The sequence below is a fragment of the Mya arenaria genome, chromosome 10, assembly GCF_026914265.1.
Source record: "Mya arenaria isolate MELC-2E11 chromosome 10, ASM2691426v1".
Classification (NCBI taxonomy): domain Eukaryota; kingdom Metazoa; phylum Mollusca; class Bivalvia; order Myida; family Myidae; genus Mya; species Mya arenaria.
In genome coordinates this window covers 9,342,920-9,368,179 of record NC_069131.1, presented here as the reverse complement: position 1 = coordinate 9,368,179, position 25,260 = coordinate 9,342,920, and the positions used below count along the sequence as shown (strand labels likewise).

The window sequence follows — 25,260 nt, the reverse complement described above, 5'->3', positions numbered from 1 at the left end:
GGAAGCAGTTAGAAGCTGAATGTGGGAGGAACATTTGTTGTTGGATGTGATGGGGATGTTTGTACGGATTGACGGGCTACACAGGTAAACTTGGCATCGCTGAACTGTACAACAGTGCGTATTGCACGGCAGGGGCGTAGCTGACTTCTCTACTTATGATGGGGGCGTATATTTACGCGTATGTTTGATGAAGGGAAATGATAATACACGTAAACTAAACATAACTCCGTCACCTGTTTGACCGAAAGTCCGAAAAGGCAGTAACTATTTTATCCAAATGAGATGCTGGTTTGAGAGCGACAAAAAGTGGATGTAATTCCAGCACGACTAGTTGTCCGCTAAGTCATTGGATCAATGAAAATTTAAATTTGTTGCGGTCCAAGAAAGTTTAAAAAAACAGCAAGCATCGGCATACAGTTCATATCACAAGAAGGGCGTATAAAAATAGCCGACTAAATTGCATCGCTCGCTATGTCCCTGGAACCATGAATGCGGTTCATAAATGTTTTTCGCAGAACATGTATGGCACATATCGCTGAAACACATCATTACATATAAATAAATGTGTGCTAGTCTCTTTAATCATAAGGAAAATGCCGATTTGCCAGACTAAATCCCATCGCTCGCTCCTCTCATGGGACGACGAAGCGGCACTGGGGTGATTTTCTAAGGAATATGAGCATACACAAACACAGAAAATCATTTCAAACAAGTACTTTAAGTATGCTTATTTTCTGAAGTATCTGAAGCGATTGAATGCATGATATGACCCGCTTGCTACGTCCCTGGAAGCATGAAAACGTAACCACGATACGGCTCCGGGGATGATTTTCCGAGGAAACTAACAGCGATACTTTCTTACCTGGAAATCTGCTGCTATCCCGGTGCATACTATTTCACCAGTTTCTGGATATCAATTAAAAACTATTCGCCAAGAGCGCAAGAACAGTTCTGTAATTGAAAGATCACACAACCAGCTGCTAATAAGATCTAGAGGAAATTTTGCGATCTTCGGATTTAAAGGGATTTACACCTAAAGGTAACCTTTATATTTCTGTTTCAATCTTAAAACTTTATTTTGTAGGTCGGTACCTCTGTATGTGATGTTATACCAGATTTCTGCATGTGTAATATCTCCCATTCATCACTTGTTTAAAGGGCATTTATGTCAGACTACTGAAACAGTTTCATACCTAAAATAGAAATATTTCTTTTGAAAAAAATGCTTCGCCCTAAATAGAGTTTGTATCAAATGTGTGTGTAGTAGCGAACGGTATCCGATGCGCAAATATGGCTGGCAATGTATGGAGCATTTGATAGCAATCATGTCTAATACCTGGATACCCTACTTGCTTATTAGTATTGTGTACAATAAGTCAGCGACATATGTTATTGTAGTTTGCATTTTTAGTTGTTCTTGAAATCCACTGCAATCGAACGTGAAATGATCTAATTTGCAATCTTTCATTACAAAACAAGCTTGCTCGTTATGATTTTACAATTGCTTTCATACACCTAAAACCCTTTCCTTTAAATCCAAAATAATATATGGTTCCCAAGCATTCACATTTCCAATCATTGTGAAAGGTAAACCATCGATACTTGCTAACGTTTTAAGAGCTGCTTGTATAGTCAAATATGACTCGAGAATGGTGAATATACGGAATTCAAAAAATATCAGTCAATGAGTAAGTATTTTCTAATGCCAAAAAGGTAGTTATATTATGTAAACTGTAAATGTTGATGTATCTTAATGACCACCTCTGATGTTCCAGTGTTGCCATGGAAAGCCAGGGGGGCGGGGAGCCAACGGCCCCGGACACAGAAACCCTCATGGAGGAAGCGCTCAAGATCCTGACACAGGAGGGATTCAAACTTCCGGGGGACGTGGTGGAGACGCTACACACCGTCGGTCGCTCTAATGCCGCCGCTCGCCACCGGGGGTCGCTTCGCGGCCACAGGATGTGTGAGGTGCAGTCGAATACTCGGAAGACAAGGAATGTCAGGGAGACAAGTGCTAAACGGCGGAAAAGTGAGGACATTGATGATTCTGATAAAAACGGAAGTACGAAGTATGATCAATCGGAGAAAAAATCGTCGGAAAAACGTGCTGAAAAGTGTGATCGACATGAATCACCAGCGGACGAAGTTTTCACAACTACAGGTAGTTCCGGTGGAGGTAACACCCGTGGCGGCCCCGAAGAGCGTCGGAGGCTAGAGCGGGAGGAGTCCGGGGAATCCAGCAGCACGTGCAGCGCAAGTACCGTCCGTGAGAAGACACCACCGCCTCATCCACCTGAAGACCGCAGACGACACGATAGCGGGTCGTCCATAGCGTCCTCAGCTAGTACTTTGAACCGAAAAATCGCTCAGGGCCGACTTGATTCTGTGGGTTCTGACACAGGATACAATACTTCAATCGAAAACGCTATGCAAACCCATGAAGCAAGGGCTGAAAATTTGAAAAATCTCAACAAAGATATTGAGAACAAGCTCTCTGGACGTTTCAATGGCGGTTTGCGGCGCGATATATCGAGAGACAGTGGTTTTACGGAAACGATGACGTCGCCGCAGCAAAGTAAAGCGGTTGAAAACAGAAAACCACAAACAATGGCAAACACTTCCGTTACTCAAGATTTCAACGACATATCAGTTTCAAATTCAGACGTCAGCGAACGTTTCGTTTCGACTGACGCTGGAGATGCCCACACAGTGACGTCAACGGCGTCAGACTTGACAGCAGCGGACATGACTTCAAAGAATGATGAAATAACTGCCGATGGAACAGCAGTATCATCCGTTGCAAAGCTTGAGAACCAGGAATCGAATTCAACAATGTTGCGAGCCACGAATAAAATGACTGACGCCGACGTCTCCCGCGAAGATGATTATGAATCTGTCAATAAGACGTCAAAGTCATCGCGTACTGACAGTCTCGCCACGACGGAGAATGGCCTTACAACAGCGGCTTCCCGACATGCGGCATCCGTAGAACAAGGTCTGTATAAAGAATCTACAAAGCTTGGGACGTCAAAAGACGGCCAGCACGCGACGTCTGAAATGAAAATCGACCAGCAGCTTGCGCGTAACCAGGAACTTAACAACGTCGAAAAGTGTGACGACGGTACGTCAAAAACGGAAACTAAAAACGTCTCCGAGAAGAGTCTTACATCAAAGTCTCGACGTGAGGAAAAAATAGGTTCAGAAAACGGACCGGTGTCCGGCTCGTTAGTCGGCACGCAGAACATTGATCAGAAGTCACGAACCTCAGATAATAAAGAGACACGAACCTTGGCTGACGGCACTGTGATAACAAGAAGTAACGAGTTGTCAACGAAATCAGAAAATGAACAGTCTGAAAGCGAACAGCGGACAGAGAAAAGGAACCCAGATGGCTCGGGTTCGAGCGTCGACGTTGTCAAAAAGTCAGACACCTTTTCGGTTAACGAATCTTCAAAGAAAAAGAAAGAAAATAAGGAAACAGAATCAGGAACTTCACATTTTGAAGAAACTGAGGATAGCAAGTCAGTGTCCAGTAGCTTTGCTGGTCAATGCGAGTCCACTGAGGTCAAAAACGGTGTAAAACTGCACCGCACAAAGTCATCTGAGAATTCATCGGAAAGCACTGTCAAGTCAAGTAGATCTGTATCATCATTCAGCAACCGAGGGAGTGGAATACCTGAGGAACATTCCACTGCTAGGAGTATTGGCAATCGTAGGGTATCAGATGTGAGTAATGCATCAAATGTTACCAACACATCGGGATTAAGCGGGGATAGTCGAGAAAATATAAACCCACCGAGTTACGACGAAACAATGAGCAATTTGTCCAGGAAAGGGAGTTTATCGTCTGTGTTTTCACGCCAGGATAGTTCTGCTTCATCAATAGCGTCGTCTGCAAGTGCGTTCAATGAGCGCCAAAGGCAAAAGGATGCCCTAAGGGCAATGGAGCGGCAAGATAGTGAAACTAAACGCAAGGAATTTGTCGATGATGATTACAGGGGTCGTTTAAGCCGAGAAACGTCTCGTCAAGATAGTTTTTCCTCTGACTCAACAGTTGGTGGAGGTAACATTGACAATTTTGATAGAAATTATGACGTCATGTCTTACCCCACCAGAAGGAATGACGTCAGCGCATACACACGATCATTCAGCGATTCATCCCAAATAAAACCGAAAAATCGCCGCGCTACATTACATGGTGACGTTGTATTGTCAAATCGTGAACTGACCGAGGCGAGGCAAGCCGTTAGGTCAAATCTCCGTGGGCATGACGACATGTTTATGGATTTGAACCGTTCAGCGTTCGATGACGTCAACGTCGATTTTGATGGTCTTGAAACAACGTCATTTAAACAAGAAGTGATGGACATTGTAAACAAGTTCTTTGATGATGACGACGACCACTTTGGATCCAGCTTGATGCGCAGAAATAGAGTTAACCGGCGGAATGTGGACGATTTTGGCACAGAAACGTCTGGGAAAAGATATTCATCAAGTACCAGGGACCGTGGGACTTCCCGCCAATCAGACGTGAACCCCTATCTCACACGGGAGAATCTAAGCATGTTTAGGGACGGGTCCGAGTATAGAGGAATTAAATCCGACGTCGAATACGCAGCTTCAGACTCCGCCTTTTTGGCGTCAAGGCGAGACCGCGGGAGAAGAACAGGAAGTGACCTTGTTGATGACTTCTCGGACACCGCTAGTGATAGTGGTTTCAGACAGCAAAACAGGTTTGGGAACCGGTCGGAGTTAAACACTGCTGGACTACTATCGCCTCAATTGACGTCAGGTTCCGCAACTCGTCTCCGTAACAGTGGATATTCCAGCGCATTGGAAAAATCAAGCGTCTCGGAAACAGCAGACGACAGGATTCGCAGCGCGGGAAAATCAATATCCCGTCAGCGGGACAATGGCCGATCGATGCCGGGTGACAGAGAATTGCAGGCTTTTACAAATAAGAGTGCTGATAAACTGTTTGAAGGAGATAGACGTTATGAAAACGCAAATAGGTCTAGTCTTAACAGAGTTGGTAAATATAGTGAATTCCTGGATCGCGACTTTGGTATGGGTGACACCGGAAGCACGTGCAACAGTGAGAGGTCACGTGAGCAGCACGTGAATGGCAGATTGAAAGAGACTGCTTCTAGTTTTGACGAATATAAACCCAAAACTGTGCGGACAACGTCGTCAGGTTACGATGAACATGAATCTAAAAACCAGAATCGAGAAGATCAAACGTCTGAGTTAGAAAGGAAACAACGAATTGACCAGGCGTTGTCATGGATACGCGGGGAACTTGTAAGTATTGGCTTAAACCGTTTTGTTTTTCTTAACTTTCTTAAAATGTTAAAAATCAGCAATTTAATTCTAAATGTATTAAGATCTTTCAGTTTAAAATATTTATCAAGATAAATGACTATATAGATAAATATATACACAAGTATATATAGATAGCCATTTTCAGAAATTTTCTTTAAGATTTAAAACATCGAAAATAAGCAGCATATAGTATAGTTCATGTGTGTGTTATTATCTTTCCATTAAGTAATAGCCGGCAGTTTCATTTGTTTTTTATTAGGTAAAGTGAAGAAAATGTTGTTAATATAATTATTAGTGGGAGTCTGTCTTCTTTTTTTGATATTTTATTTGATATATTGATATCATTATGAGTTTTGTATATACATGTACTTGTGTTCAAAACTATGTTTCCCGTATCTGACTGATATTGTCACAGTTGCTTTTAATATCCGTTTTATGTACGCTTAATTCTCTGGAAGTGTTTGTATTGAACCGGTGTCGTATAAAATATGTGTACATGCGCCTGGGGCCTGTCGCAAATTAAAGGTTACGTATGGAAATACATTGATTTATTTTAATTCCACAATGTTGTGTTCATTCCAATTACTTGCTGAATATCACTCAAATATGTAACAGTATATACACAGTTCTCATAAGTACACATACAGTACTCATACAGAACTCACACAGTACTCACACAGTATACACACAATACTCACACTATTCTCACACAATACTCATAAAGTACTCAAACAGTACACACACAGTACTCATACAGTACTCATACAGTACTCACATTGTACTCATGCAGTACTCACATAGTTCTCATAAAGTACTTAAACAGTACTCATATTGTACTCACACAGTACTCATACAGTACTCGCACAGTACTCACACAGTACTCATACAGTACTCACATTGTACTCATGCAGTACTCACATAGTTCTCATAAAGTACTTAAACAGTACTCATATTGTACTCACACAGTACTCATACAAAGCTTAAAAAGTACTCCTACAGTACTCAAACAGTACTCATATTGTACTCATATTGTACACACACAGTACTCATACAGTACTCATAAAGTACTCACACAGTACTCATACAGTACTCACATTGTACTCATGCAGTACTCACATAGTTCTCATAAAGTACTTAAACAGTACTCATATTGTACTCACACAGTACTCATACAAAGCTTAAAAAGTACTCCTACAGTACTCAAACAGTACTCATATTGTACTCATATTGTACACACACAGTACTCATACAGTACTCACACAGTACTCACACAGTACTCATACAGTACTCACATTGTACTCATGCAGTACTCACATAGTTCTCATAAAGTACTTAAACAGTACTCATATTGTACTCACACAGTACTCATACAAAGCTTAAAAAGTACTCCTACAGTACTCAAACAGTACTCAAACAGTACTCATATTGTACACTCACAGTACTCATACAGTACTCATAAAGTACTCAAACAGTACTCACACAGTACTCTTACTGTACTCAAACAGTACTTACACAGTTCTCATATTGTACTCACACAGTACTCATACAATACTCGCACAGTACTCAAACAGTACTCACACAGTACTCAAACAGTACTCGCACAGTTCTCATATTGTACTTACACAGTTCTCAAACAGTACTCATAAAGTACTCAAACAGTACTCACACAGTACTCTTACTGTACTCAAACAGTACTTACACAGTTCTCATATTGTACTCACACAGTACTCATACAATACTCGCACAGTTCTCAAACAGTACTCACACAGTACTCAAACAGTACTCGCACAGTTCTCATATTGTACTTACACAGTACTCATACAAATCTATTAAAGTTCTCCTCCAGTACTTACACAGTACTCATATTGTACTCACACAGTACACTCGCAGTACTCATATAGTACGTAAACAGTACTCACACAGTACTCAAACAATACTCAAACAGTACACACGCAATACTCATACAGTACGCAAACAGTACTCACACAGTACTCAAACAATACTCAAACAGTACACACGCAATACTCATACAGTACGCAAACAGTACTCACACAGTACTCAAACAGTACTCAAACAGTACACACGCAATACTCATACAGTACGCAAACAGTACTCATACAGTACACACGCAATACTCAAACAGTACACACGCAATACTCATACAGTACGCAAACAGTACTCACACAGTACTCAAACAATACTCAAACAGTACACACGCAATACTCATACAGTACGCAAACAGTACTCAAACAGTACACACGCAATACTCAAACAGTACACACGCAATACTCATACAGTACGCAAACAGTACTCACACAGTACTCAAACAATACTCAAACAGTACACACGCAATACTCATACAGTACGCAAACAGTACTCACACAGTACTCAAACAATACTCAAACAGTACACACGCAATACTCATACAGTACGCAAACAGTACTCACACAGTACTCAAACAGTACTCAAACAGTACTCATATTATACGCAAACAGTACTCACACAGTACTCACACAGTACACACACAGTTCTTATATAGTACGCAAACAGTACTCCCACAGTACTCACACAGTACTCAAACAGTAATTACACAATTCTCACACAGTAGTCATACAGTAAACACACAGTACTCACACAGTAGTCGCACAGTTCTCAAACAATAAAGTACACATAAAGTACCCATACAGTACTCATACAGTACTTACACAGTACTCATACAGTAATCATATTGTACTCATAAAGTACTCACACAGTACTTATAATATCAGCAATTTATTCGTGGGTCAGTACCCCAAAACCCCTATAATACCTATTTGTATTCTGTTTAAGGAGGGTAGGTAGAGGGTGTACCCCGAAAGTTACACCCTTCCTCTTCGCTTATGTATATATATCTTCATAAAGACGGCGGTATTCGCTGATGCATCAATTTACTCATTGGTGTATGTTAAATTGATTGTTTTACATTAACCAATATTCTGATTCTATGGACATTTTACATTAAATCACAACAAGATTCTATGGACATTTTACATTTACTCACAACTAGATTCTATGGACATTTTACATTAACTCACAACTAGATTCTATGGACATTTTACATTCATCCAAATGTATATAAGCATTTCTGTTAACTGACGCAAACATTCCAAGAAGACAGAACCCGTGTTTCTTCGTCAATGAAGTGATGTCAATCTGTATCTAAGTATTAATGCATTATCCACAAAAAACACTTATACGATTCTAGTTTGACTTGGCAGTGTGCAAGAATTTTCTGGAATAAAACGTAGATAATATACTTGCTTTTCTCTAAATGCTGCCATCAACAATTAGCTAACTGGTGTCATGTACTGATGTCTATTCCAATAACAGCTGGCGTGCACGTATATTTGCCAAGAATGGTGCATTTGTAAATAAATGGATTCCGGAATTGCTTTTTATGAGAAAAAAAATCAAATCAATAACATGATGGCAATGGTCATAAAGATAATGTTATAATCCATAATAGAACAACTGAACAATTATATCTGTGAAATGATAAAGGACGGTCTTTCTGTATGTAAATGATTAAGAACAGTCCATTTCTGTGTGAAATGATAAATGTGTGTCAAACTGTATGTGAAAATATCAAGAAAGGTTCAACTGTTTGTGAAATTATTAAGCAAGGTCTATATGTATGTGAAATGATTACGCAAGGTCTATATGTATGTGAAATGATTAAGCAAGGTCTATATGTATGTGAAATGATTACGCAAGGTCTATATGTATGTGAAATGATTACGCAAGGTCTATATGTATGTGAAATGATTAAGCAAGGTCTATATGTATGTGAAATGATTACGCAAGGTCTATATGTATGTGAAATGATTAAGCAAGGTCTATATGTATGTGAAATGATTACGCTAGGTCTATATGTATGTGAAATGATTCAGCAAGGTCTATATGTATGTGAAATGATTAAGCAAGGTCTATATGTATGTGAAATGATTACGCAAGGTCTATATGTATGTGAAATGATTCAGCAAGGTCTATATGTATGTGAAATGATTAAGCAAGGTCTATATGTATGTGAAATGATTTAGCAAGGTCTATATGTATGTGAAATGATTACGCAAGGTCTATATGTATGTGAAATGATTACGCAAGGTCTATATGTATGTGAAATGATTACGCAAGGTCTCTCTGTATGTGAAATGATAAAGCAAGGTTTATATGTATGTGAAATGATCAAGCAAGGCCTATATGTATGTGAAATGATTCAGCAAGGTCTATATGTATGTGAAATGATAATACAAGGTCTCTCTGTATGTGAAATGATTAAGCAAGGTTTAGATGTATGTGAAATGATTAAGCATGGCCTATATGTATGTGAAATGAATAAGCAAGGTCTATATGTAAGTGAAATGATTAAGCAAGGTCTATATGTATGTGAAATGATTCAGCAAGGTCTATCTGTATGTGAAATGATTCAGCAAGGTCTATCTGTATGTGAAATGATAAAGCAATGTTTATCTGTATGTGAAATGATTAAGCAAGGTTTATATGTATGTGAAATGATTAAGCATGGCCTATATGTATGTGAAATGAATAAGCAAGGTCTATATGTATGTGAAATGATTAAGCAAGGTATGTATGTATGTGAAATGATTCAGCAAGGTCTATATGTATGTGAAATGATTCAGCAAGGTCTATCTGTATGTGAAATGATAAAGCAAGGTTTATCTGTATGTGAAATGATTAAGCAATGTTTATCTGTATGTGAAATGATTAAGCAAGGTTTATATGTATGTGAAATGATTAAGCAAGGTTTATATGTATGTGAAATGATTAAGCATGGCCTATATGTATGTGAAATGATTAAGCAAGGTCTATATGTATGTGAAATGATTAAGCAAGGTCTATATGTATGTGAAATGATTAAGCAAGGTATGTATGTATGTGAAATGATTCAGCAAGGTCTATATGTATGTGAAATGATAAAGCAAGGTTTATCTGTATGTGAAATGATAAAGCAAGGTTTATCTGTATGTGAAATGATAAAGCAAGGTTTATCTGTATGTGAAATGATAGTGCTCGGTCTATATGTATGTGAAATGATTGTGAACGGTCTATATGTATGTGAAATGATTGTGAGAAGCATATCTGTATGTGAAATGATTGTGAACGGTCTATCTGTATGTGAAAAGATTCTGAACGGCCTATCTGTATGTGAAATTATTATGCACGGTCTTAAGTGCGTGAACGCGCATGAGCACGTGCTGTTCAAACAAGAGAGATGTTCCCATTTTTCAACTACAAAAATCATAAATAGAATACAATGCAATGAATAATTCATAAACGATTGTGCATCTGTTACCGCAGACTTCCATTATACGAATTTAGTTCTCAGAATCGGCGCCGCATTGTTCATTTTCGATCTTCAGAAGCATATCCGAGTTTGTTCAAGAATTAATGTAATTGGTTGCAGCCTCTCTTTCCCTTCGGAGCTATCGTATTGTCGTGGTAACAAACTAAACTGAACTAATCATAATCAAAGTCCTCTTATGACAAAAGACGTAACTGTTTTAATTATTGTAACAAATTCATCGTAATAGCTAAACCATAAGCAAGTCTGATGTTTTCACGGAATGGCTTATAATGGAAATAATAGCTAGGTGTTCTGCCTCTATGTAATTACACTATTAATTTGATATATAGCATCATGATTTTAAAATAAATAAAGGCGAAAAATATCAATTAAATCAAATACATCGTAGTTTTCCAAGGATTCATGAAACTATAAGGCGCAGATGTTGTCAAGATTTAATTATAACAATCGGATTTCTTGCCAAACTATTGGCACTGATTAATTCTGTTGTCTAGCCATAGCACAATGGATCTGCGTCTCTAACAACAAGCTACAAGTTCTAAGCGCATGCGCACATGTATCTGTATTATAAGTTCCTGCTGTGCCACATCACTTGCACGTGCGTATGTTACATTAGAAGTTCCTATGGTGCCGAGGCACTTACTCGTGCATATGTTGCAAAATGAGTTCTTACGGTGCCGCAGTGTTCATTCGCGCATGTATCTAGCAACCTGCAGCTTTTATGCTGGCTCTGCTTTATATTTTATTATTCTTGAAATAGCTACATACATGTCCATGTAAACCATAGTTGTTGCTCGCAGTAGCTGTGTTGGCACCCCGCTATGGGTGCCTGGAACTCCGCAGTTTGCTGGTAGTATAATAGCTACCTCACAGACATAGCTTTCACCAAGTTTTGCCTTATATAATGGAATTAACGTGTTTCTGTAAGAGAAAAAGAGAGAAGATATAAGTGTGTGTTTTTTATAATAATTACCTGATTTTCGCGCTGTTTCATGCAACCTTGCAATTATAATTTCATTATGTAAGTTACATTCCAATTGTACCGTACAGCCCCGATCTAACGCTTTGCCTCGTTTACCCGCCATGTTTTCAAGGTTACAAGAATCGCGAATCCACCTTTGCAAAACTATAGCAACTGTTTGTGTACGATCTGCATTAGAACCAGGCATTGAAAGTTTATTGTTGTCTGCAATGTGACTAAATACTTGTGACAATTGACACCCTTCATCTGATGTTGAAATTAGAAATCCATTATTTATAACTGGCATACTTTTTTTTCATTTTGCAGTAAAGCGTTACTAACGCCGTTTAAATTGAATTGAATTTTTTCGAATTTAAAAAAGCCTGTTTAATCAAGTGCCTATCTATGGTTGTTAGTTATTCTTTTAAACATATCATAAAATGGCTAAATTTGTACAATGTTTAAAGACGAAACTGCCATCATAAAATTCTTTAGATAGTCCATTTCAAGTCTAGGTCCAATGCTCTTGCACCTTGGCACTGTGCCCCACATATTCCAGATCTTCTACGCCTCGTAGGATAAGTATTTAAGTTGGCTGATTGATCGTAGCGTCAAGTTATCTTGTGCATTTTTAACATGAGTTTTGTCATACAACATTTATCGTTTTAGTGCCAATATGTCATACGTGATGCACACAATCGTAATTATATCCTCTGCATCGATGAGTAAAACAGAAACAACCCTGGCAATAGCAGTTTATTACAGATATGGTGCCCCCCCCCCCCCCCCCCTCACACACACACACACACACACACACAAAAGCAGAAGAAGTACATATCCAAGGGTTCAATACATAATATTATATAAGTCAATATTACAGGAAATATTAATACAAAACACCAGATTGCGGTAGTTCAGACCATACGAAATAGGTTATATTTTGCGCGTCCTTTCAACGAATCCTACGGTGGCATAGAGGTGACACACTTACGTCTTTCTTTGGAACGACTTAGTATGTGCTCAATATGTCTTTTAAAGAGATACTTAGTCGCTTTAGTAACGAGAAACTTAAGTCGTTTTAACGAGATAAAAAAAATACCTACATGTCACCCCTTTGCAACTGTAATGCACTAAAGTGTTGTTGTTTTTGTAGTTATTAATATAAAGTGAGGTTTGGCAGCTGACATGCGTTATTTATTGCACCCTTGCATGCATGATTGGTATTTATAAGTGCACGCATTTATGCATCGAAGAGAGAAAGCAACACTATCATTACTGGTTTTATTTCGCCTACTAGTTTACATTTCAAGATGTTATGTGTAATTCTGAATGTATTAATGGCGCCTCCTGAAGGGAACGACCTTGAGGGACATTTTTTTCGGGTTGTACATGGAAGGCCGAATAAGTGATAAAATTCGTATAAAATCGTTTAATCACGGACATATAAACCATGATTTATAGGTCCGTGGTTTAATTATCTTTTATAATTTAAGTTTAATTAATTAATTAAACTTAAATTAAAAACAATGCCGTCATTTTCAAAAAATAAATTCACAACAAATGGTACAAGCTGTTAAAAATAATTTTGTAAATTAGTCGTGTGTTATCTTTTAACGTGCTTAGGAACGACCAGTTTTCTTTTCTTTTTCTTTACAATGTTCTTGTCGTGTTTCAAAATCACGTCCGTATGTTTTACGATGAAACTGATTTTGAAACACGACAAGAACATTGTAAAGAAAAACCGATATGGGTGACTGCACGGCAGTTACTGCCCTTTGAACAAAATGCTTTAAAGTATTAAAATGTATATTTATACTGTACATCATTCCGTCACAAGTACGATGATTATTGTTTCTCGTAAGCTTCAAGAGCTGGGGTATTGTTTCGCCGTTTGCAACAATAAATACTTATACTGTTAAAATCTATTTAATAAACATGTATCTGCAATACAGATTTCAGACACTCTTATTCAAAATTACTGCATACACATGTATAACAAGCATAAATTTTAAGTGATACACCTTTAACTATTTACTAAATAATGCATTTATGGAAAATATTAATTTATGATAACAAGATTGTAACCGTGTATTTAATAGCTGAAAACGCAAAAAAAAAAATTAAATGATTGGTGAGAGCTAAAAGATTTACTGTGATCTGTTATCGTATCATAAGGTAGTAATACCATGTTTTCTGCACCTTTCTTTCAAATTAAACTCGGTATCCTTCATAAGAACCATTGTTTTCGAAATGTATTCATCCTTTTAAGTATATAAAAACAATCGTATTTATTATGCTAAATCTTATTTGGGAATGAGAGTGCATCTTTAAATATGGTAACTTAAACATAAGTAAACAGTACTAGCATTTTAATGAAAAGTCTTTATAATAGAATATACATGAGTCTTGCCAACGTATCTGCAAATACTTGGATGATTTCTTGTTAAAAAACACTATTCGTGATTCTCTGTACAGTATAAAATAATAGATACAGTTAGTGTTAAGACGAAAACAAGTCTGACAATGCATTATATTTAAGCATCAGTTGATTTTCAGTCTTGGCAAAAACTGCTTCACTTTGTTTCTGGTTGCCACCTACTTCCAGCTATAAATTCCCCATAAATGCTCCCTGATGAAAGGCCAACAATTATAAACAGAAAGCTTGAAGTGTTTCTCTCATTGCCATGTACTTATAGAATGCAAAAAAACTGTTGCTGCCTCCAAGCGAATTGACGTCTTAGTTGGTGTAAATAAGAGCAATTTTCCCGGGGTTCATGTGTATTAAATGCAGAAATTCCATTTCAAGGGTTAAACCTTCTCCTCATTTAGTATTGTCTGCCCTTCCTGTGGTATATTTACACTTAAGTGGGCGGAGATAAGCAGTTTCTTGGACACTCTTGTACTGATGTGGATATTGTATCAATCGATGGTTGAGTTATAGACCAACATAAGACGCACACGCTTATCGTGAAAAAAGACTGCCTTGAAAACGAGCCAGTGCCAGAATCAACCTAAGTTGTGTAACCATCGAGCGATCGGTGTATTAATATCCATGGGAGTGGTTCTCGACACCAGTAAAAGAGTGATATATAGGGAGTGGTCTTGTGGTATAGATTTTTGCCACTCACTCAAGAGGTTGTGGGTTTGATCGCCATTAGGGGAGCTTTACAATAAGCGTCTCCAGTCAACCTCATTGGTTGTCCGGTTAATGCAGCGGTTAGCGCACTCGCTTCTCACCTAGGCGACCCGGGTTCAATTCCCGGCTTGGGCGCATGTGAGTTTGGTTTGTGGTCACCAAGCCGGACAAGTGGGTTTTCTCCGGGTTCCCGGGTTTCCCCCACAACACAAGACCACACTCTCGCGTAAAATCGTGCCAACGAGAGTGATTAATATAATGTTGTAATAACTTGTTTCACAATCGTTGTAAAATAAATATGTTTAAACTAAACTAACCTCATTACTGGTTTCTACCCGACAACGGACTTGGGCATGAGCGTATAAGCTATCAGGTGCCATTATAATCAAACAAACAGAAAGTGTATGTACTAAACTATATGTATGTCTGGCCACATGTATTCAGAAAACATGATGCTCTACTGCAGGGCGTGTTGCGGACCCAGGACCGCGTTTTGATGTCGCAGTTCCAGCGGTGTCAGGATTCCATCGAGGAGTTGAAGAGGCAGCGGCCCTGGTACGAAGTGTTCAGTGACGAAGAAGAGGGAGACGAGGAGACCGGTGGCAACTGGCAGGACTGGGAGATTGACGGTAAAAGATGAATAATTTCTCTTGCCATGTATACTTTTTACGATATATTACTAATTTTAATCATAATAGGCATTCTTATTTCATTTTGATAGCTATAAACTAGAATTGTACACACTCGATTCAGTTTCTGCATTGATATTCGTAGCGGTGTCCATTATGCCAGGACATTAGAAAGTGATCCTACTTGGGATCGATCCTTTGAACGCCGTAAATATCATTTGCACTTAGAGCACGGCCATCACATAATGTACGCGACCTTTAACGGATGCCCAAATTTGATGAGAACAGTTTCGTTTCTCTTTCTTTATTATAACAATATATAATGCTACATGTATTTATTAACTCGTCACTTTAAAGCTGCACTCTCACATATTGACAGTTTCGACATTTTCTTTATTTTTTTGTTTCAGAATCAGCGGATTTTGGTATTATAGCCTTCAATTCAGTCATATGAGATAACTCACAATAGAACTCATCTCAATTGTTTGGAAAACTGCCGAAAAACTTATTTAATTAAAGCGTTATTAACGCCTTATAAGACATCAATTTTCGAACGTTAATGTAAATATCTGCGGTCTGATCTTTTGTCAGCAATCTTTTATCACTGGTTTCCAGACATTTACCCCAAAATTGGCTCGTTCCACGACATATAATATTAAAGCTGTCAAAACGGTCGATCTGTGAGAGTGCAGGTTTAAGGGGTCATAGAGAAGGTATTTTATTGTGTTCTTCTATTCGGCAGAGTTCGAGAAACGAGACGGTCGTGACAGTCGGATGTCGGGCCGCGAGATCGTCCACAGACTCACACTGTTAAATGACTGATTCCTACATGACCGCCTGTTCAGATAATCCTTCAATGAAAACAGATCACTGGTTCGTTTGGCATTCAAACAAAATCGTTTGGCTTTGAAACAGACTTCAACCCGTTATAGTATTGCTCTTCGAAATCTTCTGAACTGCGTGTTGTCAACAGCACCAAGTTTACAAAAGAATGTTTGGAGAGCTGTCTACAATGTTGCGAATTAATAGTTTACAGTGATTTGAGCATTTTGATTTTCAAAAGTATCAGGCAGTAGAATTTTACCATGTACAGCTAGATATCGGGTACGCCCTTCACTCATTTTGTGAGTGATTATTGCTTATGATGTGTATCATCTTAGTCTGCAAAATATCAGTATTATGTTAAAAATGAACATTTTGCGATGGTAAGCGCCATATGCTTGTCTTCATTAAGCAATTACATGTACAGTACATAAGCAGCTAGCTGTGATTTTGGCACTCTTCTCCAGCAATTCTTGGTGAACCAAGAACGTATAATAGCAATACACTAGTGTTTATAACATCCTTCAAGATTCTTATTGCTCCTGTGCGCCGTGGTGCACGTGCAGCGCAGATATTGTTATTGATTGAGAGTGGTTCATATTTGGTTTCGGGAAGTGCAATACGAATATGATGGAGAGGTTGTTAAACTCGATGTGCACGTGTACTTGTGTATGCAGTTGTCCCGTGTACTTACACGTACTTGTAAAAGCTACAATTAATTGCCGGTTACTCACATTTCCTCAACCGAGCTAATAGGATTAAACAGCATTTACCCATTGTAATTTTACTGTTAGTTAACGTAGTATAATATAGATTGGATAAGCAACAAGCGAGCATCTGGCCTTAAACTCGTTTAGGAATTTTCTCTTAAGTATTTGCAGGCTAATTTCCTGCGTGCTATCACTACGACATATGTCATTCTTAACGTGTACGTTGTACACACACCTTGATGACGTAATGCACAAAAAACACACATACACGTGCCCGTACAAGGAGTATTTCAAAACCTCTCAAATAATGTTTGCGGAGATCACGTGTTTATTAAAACGGGTAAAGCCCGAAGATCACGTGTTTACTAGATCGGGCAAACACGTGTTAGTAGAAGGGGTAAAACCCAGAAGACAGATATGGTAAATATTGGTGCAAATTATTTATGTGAATAAATGAAATAATTGTGTGATGGTTTTTTAAATGTTGTATGTAAATATTGCTGCTTGTTCAAATGTTATTCCTTAATAAAGATTGACAATCAAACACAATGGTCTTTATTAAGCTTCAAAAACAGACAGTTATATAAATGAATGACAAACCAGACACTAAGATATCATTCAGAAACTATAGCATATTATGAATTGGTAATATTCGTGTTTGGATCTGTGCGTTGGTGTTTACAGTTTCAAATAGTTGTTCTTTTTTTTTTTAAAGCTTAGAATTCGTTGGCAACCTTGGCATTTGATTTTGGCATTAATATATATAGAACATCTCCACTTCTAAAATTAGTTTTCTACCAGTAATGCGTCTTAGTATATAAAGCTCATGTTTGAAACGATGTATGTCCAACGGTGTTCGTAAGAAACACGCACTGAAATATATTACCTCTGCCACAGAATAGTTGACAACGAATAGCAAACAGGCGTTATGGACATTGGTGATGGTTCGATGACCCCGCAAAGCTTCTTAATGTGAACAATTATGCTAAGCTGTCATCGACTGACTGATTGAGCAAAGACGAAAACTGATCATTGACCCTAAATCTGACCTTGACATTGAAGTGATTGCTGGAACAAGCAGTTTGCATGTCGGCTCTGTTTGGTGAACAATGTGGCCAAGTTGTTTCAAGCTGGTACCAACGTTTGAAGAATAATACAGCGGACATGGCAGTGCGATGCACAAACGGATGGGCACAGTCTACCTAAGGCTTAGTTTAAACTTATTTATATTACAACGATTTTGAAACAAGTTATTACAACATTGTATTAATCAATCTCGTTGGCACAATGTTATGCGAGAATGTTGTCTTGTGTTGTGGGGGAAACCAGAGTACCCGGAGGAAACCACAAACCATACATTGGCTTCCTAAGGCTTAGAAGGCTTTGGGAAGCACGAACATAGTAAATATGAATATTTCTTTCCAAGAGTATGTATAATTAAAATGGTTATAATGTACACACCACATTAAATATTTGTGGGTTTAAGAATAAAACAACCGTAAGCTTTATCAAATTTATTTACAAATAAATAAGACTGCGTTTTCAACAGCTAGCATCACAATTATATGGTGTAGAATACAAATAATTATTTAGCACAAAGGTGCGAGATATCAAATAAATAAGATTCTAGTAACTGCATAAATAATGACAAATAATGAACTTACAAAGTACATAAGCACTTGAGTGGAAAATCACATTTATAATTATTATAAATATTCAGGATTCATAATAACATCACAACACCAAGAAGTACGTTATAAAGTAAAATATTTTTTTATATAATTAACAACTTTTAAGCACTTTATAGGTTCCGAGACTGAGGCCATTTCAGATATTGACTTTAATCACTCTATAAAACCTTTATGTATAGGGAACTTGCATTCAATAAGAAAATAATCAATAAAATATTTTATTGATTTAAATTATCAGAAACCATAACCTCTTAACAGTGAGCGTATCAAACAAGAAACAACACTGTTTAAAACAAAATTACAATTCATCAACTGAATTTTAAGCAAGCTTTGAGGTTGAACTGATTTAATCAGAATTATTCATTTTTTTCACCATTTCCACAAAATCAAAAGTACCATCAAGTACCATTATACAATACTGTACTTATGCCCAACAACAGAAAGCATTTACAATGTATCTAATAAAATAGTATGTCTCTATTGTTTATATCTAATGAAACAAGTGGATATAAACTAAACCCTACCTACATTAAACAATGCGCTTACAAGTGCCACTTTAATATAAACAATTAATGTTTCATGTCTCTTAAATCTAGCAGATCACCAGCACATTGCTGAGAATACCACTATACATGTAATACTTCATCACGGAAGCACTTTCACCAGTATAACAAACACATATATAATCTAGAAGAGAAACTAAAATAACCGGTTTACTAAATGAATGAGTGTGGTCTTAATAACTGGTTAACTAAATGAATGAGTGTGGTCTTATCAGAGATTCTAACAGCTGATAATTGTCAATCCCAACAAAACAGCCATGATTATCCTTGGTTGAACTAAAATATACTTGGTTGAACGCGAATATCCTTGGTTTAACTCAAATATACTAGGTTGAACTCAAATATTCTTGGTTGAACGCGAATATCTTTGGTTGAACTCAAATATTCTTGATTAAACTCGAATATCCTTGGTGAACTCAGATATCTATCCTTCGATCAACTCGGATATCCTTGGTTGAACTCGAATATCCTTGGTGAACTCAAATACCTATCCTTCGATCAACTCGGATATCCTTGGTTGAACTCGAATATCCTTGGTGAACTCAGATATCTATCCTTCGATCAACTCGGATATCCTTGGTTGAACTCAAATATCCTTGGTAAACTCACTTGGCTTGATTTCTCACACTCTCAATGTTTGTACCAAGGACCAAAATTTTACAACTATATGTACTTCAGTATTATTATCACAAGACTAAGTATGAAGGAATTAAACATAAGTTTAAGCTGATACAGCCTATATAAAAACCAAGGTAGCCAGCTATTCTAAATGGATAAATCAGAGTGACTTTAGAGTCAGTGACATATGCACATGAGTGCATGAATCAAAGGTGCTGTTATTTAACAATAGCATTCACTTTAATTATGAGAAGAAAAAAACAAAGGAATCTAACTTGGTTTTCAGAATATACATGTACAAATATTATAAATTGAGGTAACAGTTTAGTTATATTTATAAGAAAATTGTCAAAAATACTTTATTATTACTACAAATGAAAAAGATGAGAAACAAAACCATTGCCCATTGACACATACCCATCGGATTTGGTTATCAGAAAATGCCAAAGTAAAACCTTAACCAAGAAGAAATACAAAAAAAATGGAACTACAAACAATATAATGACCATTGCTTGAATAAGATGAACTAAAATAACTGTCCAAGTCAGCTGTAAGATATTTGAAAACCTTGTTTTATCTGACAAGCTAAAAAATGATATGCAAACAAATTCACGGGCTGAACAAGCTTTACAGGTTAACAAATAGTTAATATCTACATGTAAACATAAACAACCAGAACTTAACGACACAGGCATTACAACCACGGAAACAAGCAGCAATTATTTGAGCAATAAAGAGAAAAGGAATTATATCTCAGCATCAATTAAATGATCATTAACTATCATGACATAAACATAAGTAGAAAACAACACTCTTCAGCTTACTTTAATGGCCACAACATTCAACTTTGAGAAAGTACAATAATACATCAACATACAGAGCGCGTTTTTTTAACTTCCTCATATACAATGATTTAGCATTTATATATGAAGGGGTGAAAACGGAAAGGTTTGAAGTGATATTTGATAAAGAAACAGACAGGACGTTTTCACTATCGACCCTCCATGTATAAATGTGTCATCTTACAATGCCTACAATGTGCAAATTGTCTTACTGAACATGGAACGTAACAATAAACTGTCATGTAGAACATCACAACAGAACTATGAGACAGAAATAATACATTTCAATGATCGCCAGCAATACTGTACTCACTACCTGTATTCATAGATGAAGTAAATACAGTCTCCAAGGCATCACTCGAAACACGAGACTGTACTAACTATCTGTATTTATAGATAAAGTTAATACAGTACTGCATAAATACCTCAATACAGAAGGAAATAAATCAACGAGAAATTCTACACAAATATCACATACAGCACTTGGCTAAGGCAAGCATATGTTTTAACAACAGTGACACATATAATGCATCATTATGAACATTCTTTATGGCTACAGTCGAGATGAAAACACATGAGATGATGAAGTAGGAAGTATTAATTGTCATTCATGGCTTTAGTACTGACAGATTAAGAATGGCGTACTCTCACAACAAACGTGCCAGTTTTATCATACTATTATGACAGACTGACAGTTAGGCTGAGTGAAAATGAAGAGCATTTTACGTTTGAAACTAACATTACAAAAACAGATGCTTTAAGCCAACTTCGATGGAACACAATAATTACATATCTGAATTCAAGCCTATATTTAAGTTTGTATTCATTATCAACATTTTATACTTCCATTAATGAGTTAAAAAAGAGAGCAACATATACATGTACAACAGACCTTGATATCTCATAGACTATTAGCGAAAAGAGAAGCACCCATCAACATGCAATAAAATAAACTAAAACGAATATCTCTCCTGAACAAATCACCCTTAATGAGCTGATAAAATTAATGTTCAACCCTGTTTTCTGACCTACATGCAGTCAGGTTCCCTTTTGACTTCGGACATTCGCCTCCTTTTCTAATGACCATTTATGCAGAAAAAAACTCAGATCAGATTCCAAAGAAGGATTTCAGAAATACATCAATACAATGTGTATTCTTAAAAGTATAGTTTTCCGATATATATACATATATTTAAAAAAGTATATGAAAAAGAATGAACATTTGTATTGAAATAAAACGAATATCGAAATATTTATAATATACATCATCTTATATTGTTTTTTAGACTTAATTCCATACTATACATGTTTAAAACCACTATTAACATTCATCTAATAGTTGTATAACAAAAACATGTATAAAACTTGGTATATGGAGCCGTTAACAGGAGATATACGTGTGTACTGTCAGCTATTCCAGCACCATTTACATGGCAGGAATGGTGCAAGGTTACCAGACCACATTCTGCATGCTGGGTACATCAGAATTGTACTATTACAATGCATTTATGTGGACAATGTTTTACTAAGTACAGCGTAGATTTCTAGCTACTATGATTTAGCTATACGGTCAGAAAGTCGCCTTACTATTATAATGGTATAGCCCCCTGTAGGAGCTATCTTAGTTACTGTCAAGGCGTTCCCCAATTACAGGTTTTTTTCCCTGGTTATTAGCACAGAGTTCTCTACTTTTTTATCATGGAGTTCTCCCATTGGGGGCTATTCCTATTAGGGGGTTTCCTGGTTATTAGCAGAGATCTCCCTACATGGGCTACACTATTTTTATCATGGAGTTCTCCCATAATGGGGCATCCTACTTATTATTAAGCAGTTCTCCAATAAATGGATATCCTAGCTACTCTTCTTGAGATATCCCATTAAGGGGTAATCTAGCTATTATTCTGGAACTATCCAATCAGGAGGTGTCCTTGCTACTGTTATGGATGTATCCCACTATCCAAGGTATCCAAGGTACTGTCATGGAGCTATCGCATTAGAGGCTATCTTATCTGTTGGCTTTTGCAGGAGGTTTTAATGGTTTCCAGACCGAGTTCTGTAGAGATATGGCATCTATGGAGACAGAGATATGCTTGGTGGAGACAACCTCGGAGAAGGACTTGGCTCCGGAGTTGTACCTGCAATGGCAAAGGGTATTTATTTATCATGACACCATGTCAGGTAAGGAATTTGTTGAGGATGGTTGCTTTGGAAACACAAACAAGATATGGGTTCACATGTGTTAAGCTTCTTAAGTTTTCCTTTGTCATGAGGAAAGTATTTCACAAAAAAAACACTTTTATTAAGCTCTTCAGCAATAAATTAATGTATGATCTTAGTTATGTCTGACTAGGACCTATGTTATGTCTGCCCATGACCTAAGTATGCTATGTATGCCCTCTGTTTTGCAGGATCTGTGTTATGTATGACCAATGTTGTTTGATCTCTGTTATGTGTGACCTCCAATATTTGTGACCTATGATATGTATGACCAATGTTAAGTTTTACCTCGGTTGTGTGTGACCTTGGTCATGCATGACGTCCTTTTTGTAATCTATGCTTTATATAACCTCTCTTATGTATGACATCTGTTTTGTATGACCTCTGTTATGTATGACCTCTGTGACTTATGACCTCTGTTTTTATGACCACTGTTATGTATGACCTCTGTTATGTATGACCTCTGTTATGTATGACCTCTCTTATGTATGACCTTTGTTATGTATGACCACTGTTATGTATGACCTATGTTATGTATGACCTCTATTATGTATGACCTCCGTTTTGTATGACTTCTGTTATGTATGACCTCTGCTGTTATGAATGACCATGTTTTAAGGTACAACTATAAAGGCCTAACAGTTTGGCATTCAACAAGATGCATACAACGTCACAAAACAGCAATCACACATAACATTACTGTAGCATCAAAATAGTGTATACTAGTGTATGAAGACAGAATATTACATGAGTAGTCATTTAATTTGGAATTAATGATGAAATCTCATTTATTGGTCAGAAATTTGTTCATGTTACATTTACATTGCTTATCAGGAAAAAGCTTATAAAGAATAAATGTTGACAACACCAATGGAACTTGACCAATATTTAAAACAGCTAATAGGAAAATCTCTTAAAATCATTGAAATAAGTATCCGAGAATAATCTGCCTTTAAAATGCAGCTTTATCTTATAACATGAATCTACGACAAAATAATAAACTTGCTTACTTGAAATATTTCTCCACCATGTCATGCTGAATAAAGCGTGGCCCGACGCCGATAATTTTGACACAGTCCTCTGTGTCAGGATCAAACCCGTACAGGCTCCGATACCCGCAACTCGCATCACGGAACAGTATAATGAAGTGCTTCGCATTGGACTTGGCAATTTCCTTAAAAGATAACATAGGATATGCAAAACTAAGCTTTCAATGTATGAAAAAAAGGCCTGAAAGGCCTTTCTATCTACACCTCGACTCACAGAAAAAAGTGGTGACGCTTTGTGTCTGGATTGACTATCTGCTGAAAATTAGGATATACCTGGTACATTGTTACCTTGCAATTTTGGCATCTGCCTCTAGCAAGAACTAATTTATATCATATAAATGAGGTATTAAGGTTTTTACAACATTATGATAGATGTCCTCTTAAAACTCAAGAAAAATTAATTATTCAGAATTATATTCTCTACTCGAACAGGTAATCAGAACAGATTTTTTTTCATAATGAGATGGAATTGTAATGCATGTTTACATTATCTATAAAAATTTCTCACACTAAACAAGTGCGCCAAGAAGCAGAAATACACCTGTCTAAGGAACTATCAGTACACAGAAATCAATAATAGCCACTTCAAAGAAATCAATATAAAAATAATTGAAATACATGTATGGTCATATTAGAGAGCAGAAATCGCCAATATGGTACAAGTTTGACAAATAAAGGGCCACAAACTAGGAGCTGTTAAAGTGATACAGCTGTTCATCAAAACCGTTTCAAATAAATTTACCTTAAACATTGCGAATAGAATAAAAACAGACAAATTCTGTGACCGCCTGCCAACCACCAACCATGATCATCCAGTAATACATCCTATTTTACAAAATGACATCGACAAACTGAGATATTCATTTGTAGATTGGTAAACTATAAAATTAATTAAGCTGTAAAAGCAATAAATATTTTATAGAAAATAAAAGTGATGTATCCCATACCTCCAAGACCTTGTTTTTCTGATCTGTGTTCACAATGCCGGCCAAACAACAGTGTGAGATGGCGTTGGTGATAATGTGACGATTGGACTTCGCACTCGGCCTCACGAACAGCTTAGGACCTGGCAAACAAATAACATTGGATGCATTCAATGTATAACCTAAATCAGTACACTTACAAGGCAAACTGTATCCCTTAAATTCATTACAAGACAAAAGTGCAAGATGGCGTTTATACTGGCTTAACAGGTAGACTTGACACTCAAGTTTCATTAATAGAGCAAGATAGCTTTGAAGAAACTAGAAGCTGTCTTTCTGAAAAGGCTTCATACATGAATGAATCACTACCTTATAACCTGACAAAAGACATAAGACAAACTCATTTAAG

The 25,260-nt window shown here is 37.0% G+C and overlaps 2 protein-coding genes across 6 annotated transcripts in view; one reads left to right on the top strand and one right to left on the bottom strand.

Annotated features, from left to right (window-relative positions):
* Window positions 1-837: 837 nt before the first annotated feature.
* On the top strand, window positions 838-17,497 carry LOC128206394 (uncharacterized). The gene is made up of 4 exons (XM_052908800.1): window positions 838-1,039; window positions 1,776-5,304; window positions 15,254-15,416; window positions 16,159-17,497. The coding sequence occupies exons 2-4, from the start codon at window positions 1,783-1,785 to the stop codon at window positions 16,236-16,238; spliced, it is 3,765 nt and encodes a 1,254-aa protein (XP_052764760.1). The 5' UTR covers window positions 838-1,039; window positions 1,776-1,782; the 3' UTR covers window positions 16,239-17,497.
* Window positions 17,498-18,465: 968 nt separating this feature from the next.
* LOC128205780 (calmodulin-regulated spectrin-associated protein 1-like) overlaps window positions 18,466-25,260 on the bottom strand; it is a 32,360-nt gene continuing 25,565 nt past the window's right edge. For all 5 annotated transcript variants that reach the window (XM_052907722.1, XM_052907721.1, XM_052907723.1 and 2 more), the window contains 3 exons: window positions 24,876-24,994; window positions 23,890-24,053; window positions 18,466-22,797 (listed from right to left, as the gene is read on the bottom strand). In XM_052907722.1, the coding sequence (XP_052763682.1) occupies window positions 22,668-22,797; window positions 23,890-24,053; window positions 24,876-24,994 (413 nt within the window). In that variant the 3' untranslated portion in view covers window positions 18,466-22,667. The remainder of the gene's footprint in view (window positions 22,798-23,889; window positions 24,054-24,875; window positions 24,995-25,260) is intronic.

Bases quoted from the DNA above. Each gene is read 5' to 3' on its own strand.
- LOC128206394 (XM_052908800.1), top strand. From the start codon at position 1,783: ATGGAAAGCCAGGGGGGCGGGGAGCCAACGGCCCCGGACACAGAAACC. The intron at 5,305-15,253 runs GTAAGTATTGGC...GCTCTACTGCAG, and splicing joins CATGGATACGCGGGGAACTT to GGCGTGTTGCGGACCCAGGA. The intron at 15,417-16,158 runs GTAAAAGATGAA...TCTATTCGGCAG, and splicing joins GCAGGACTGGGAGATTGACG to AGTTCGAGAAACGAGACGGT.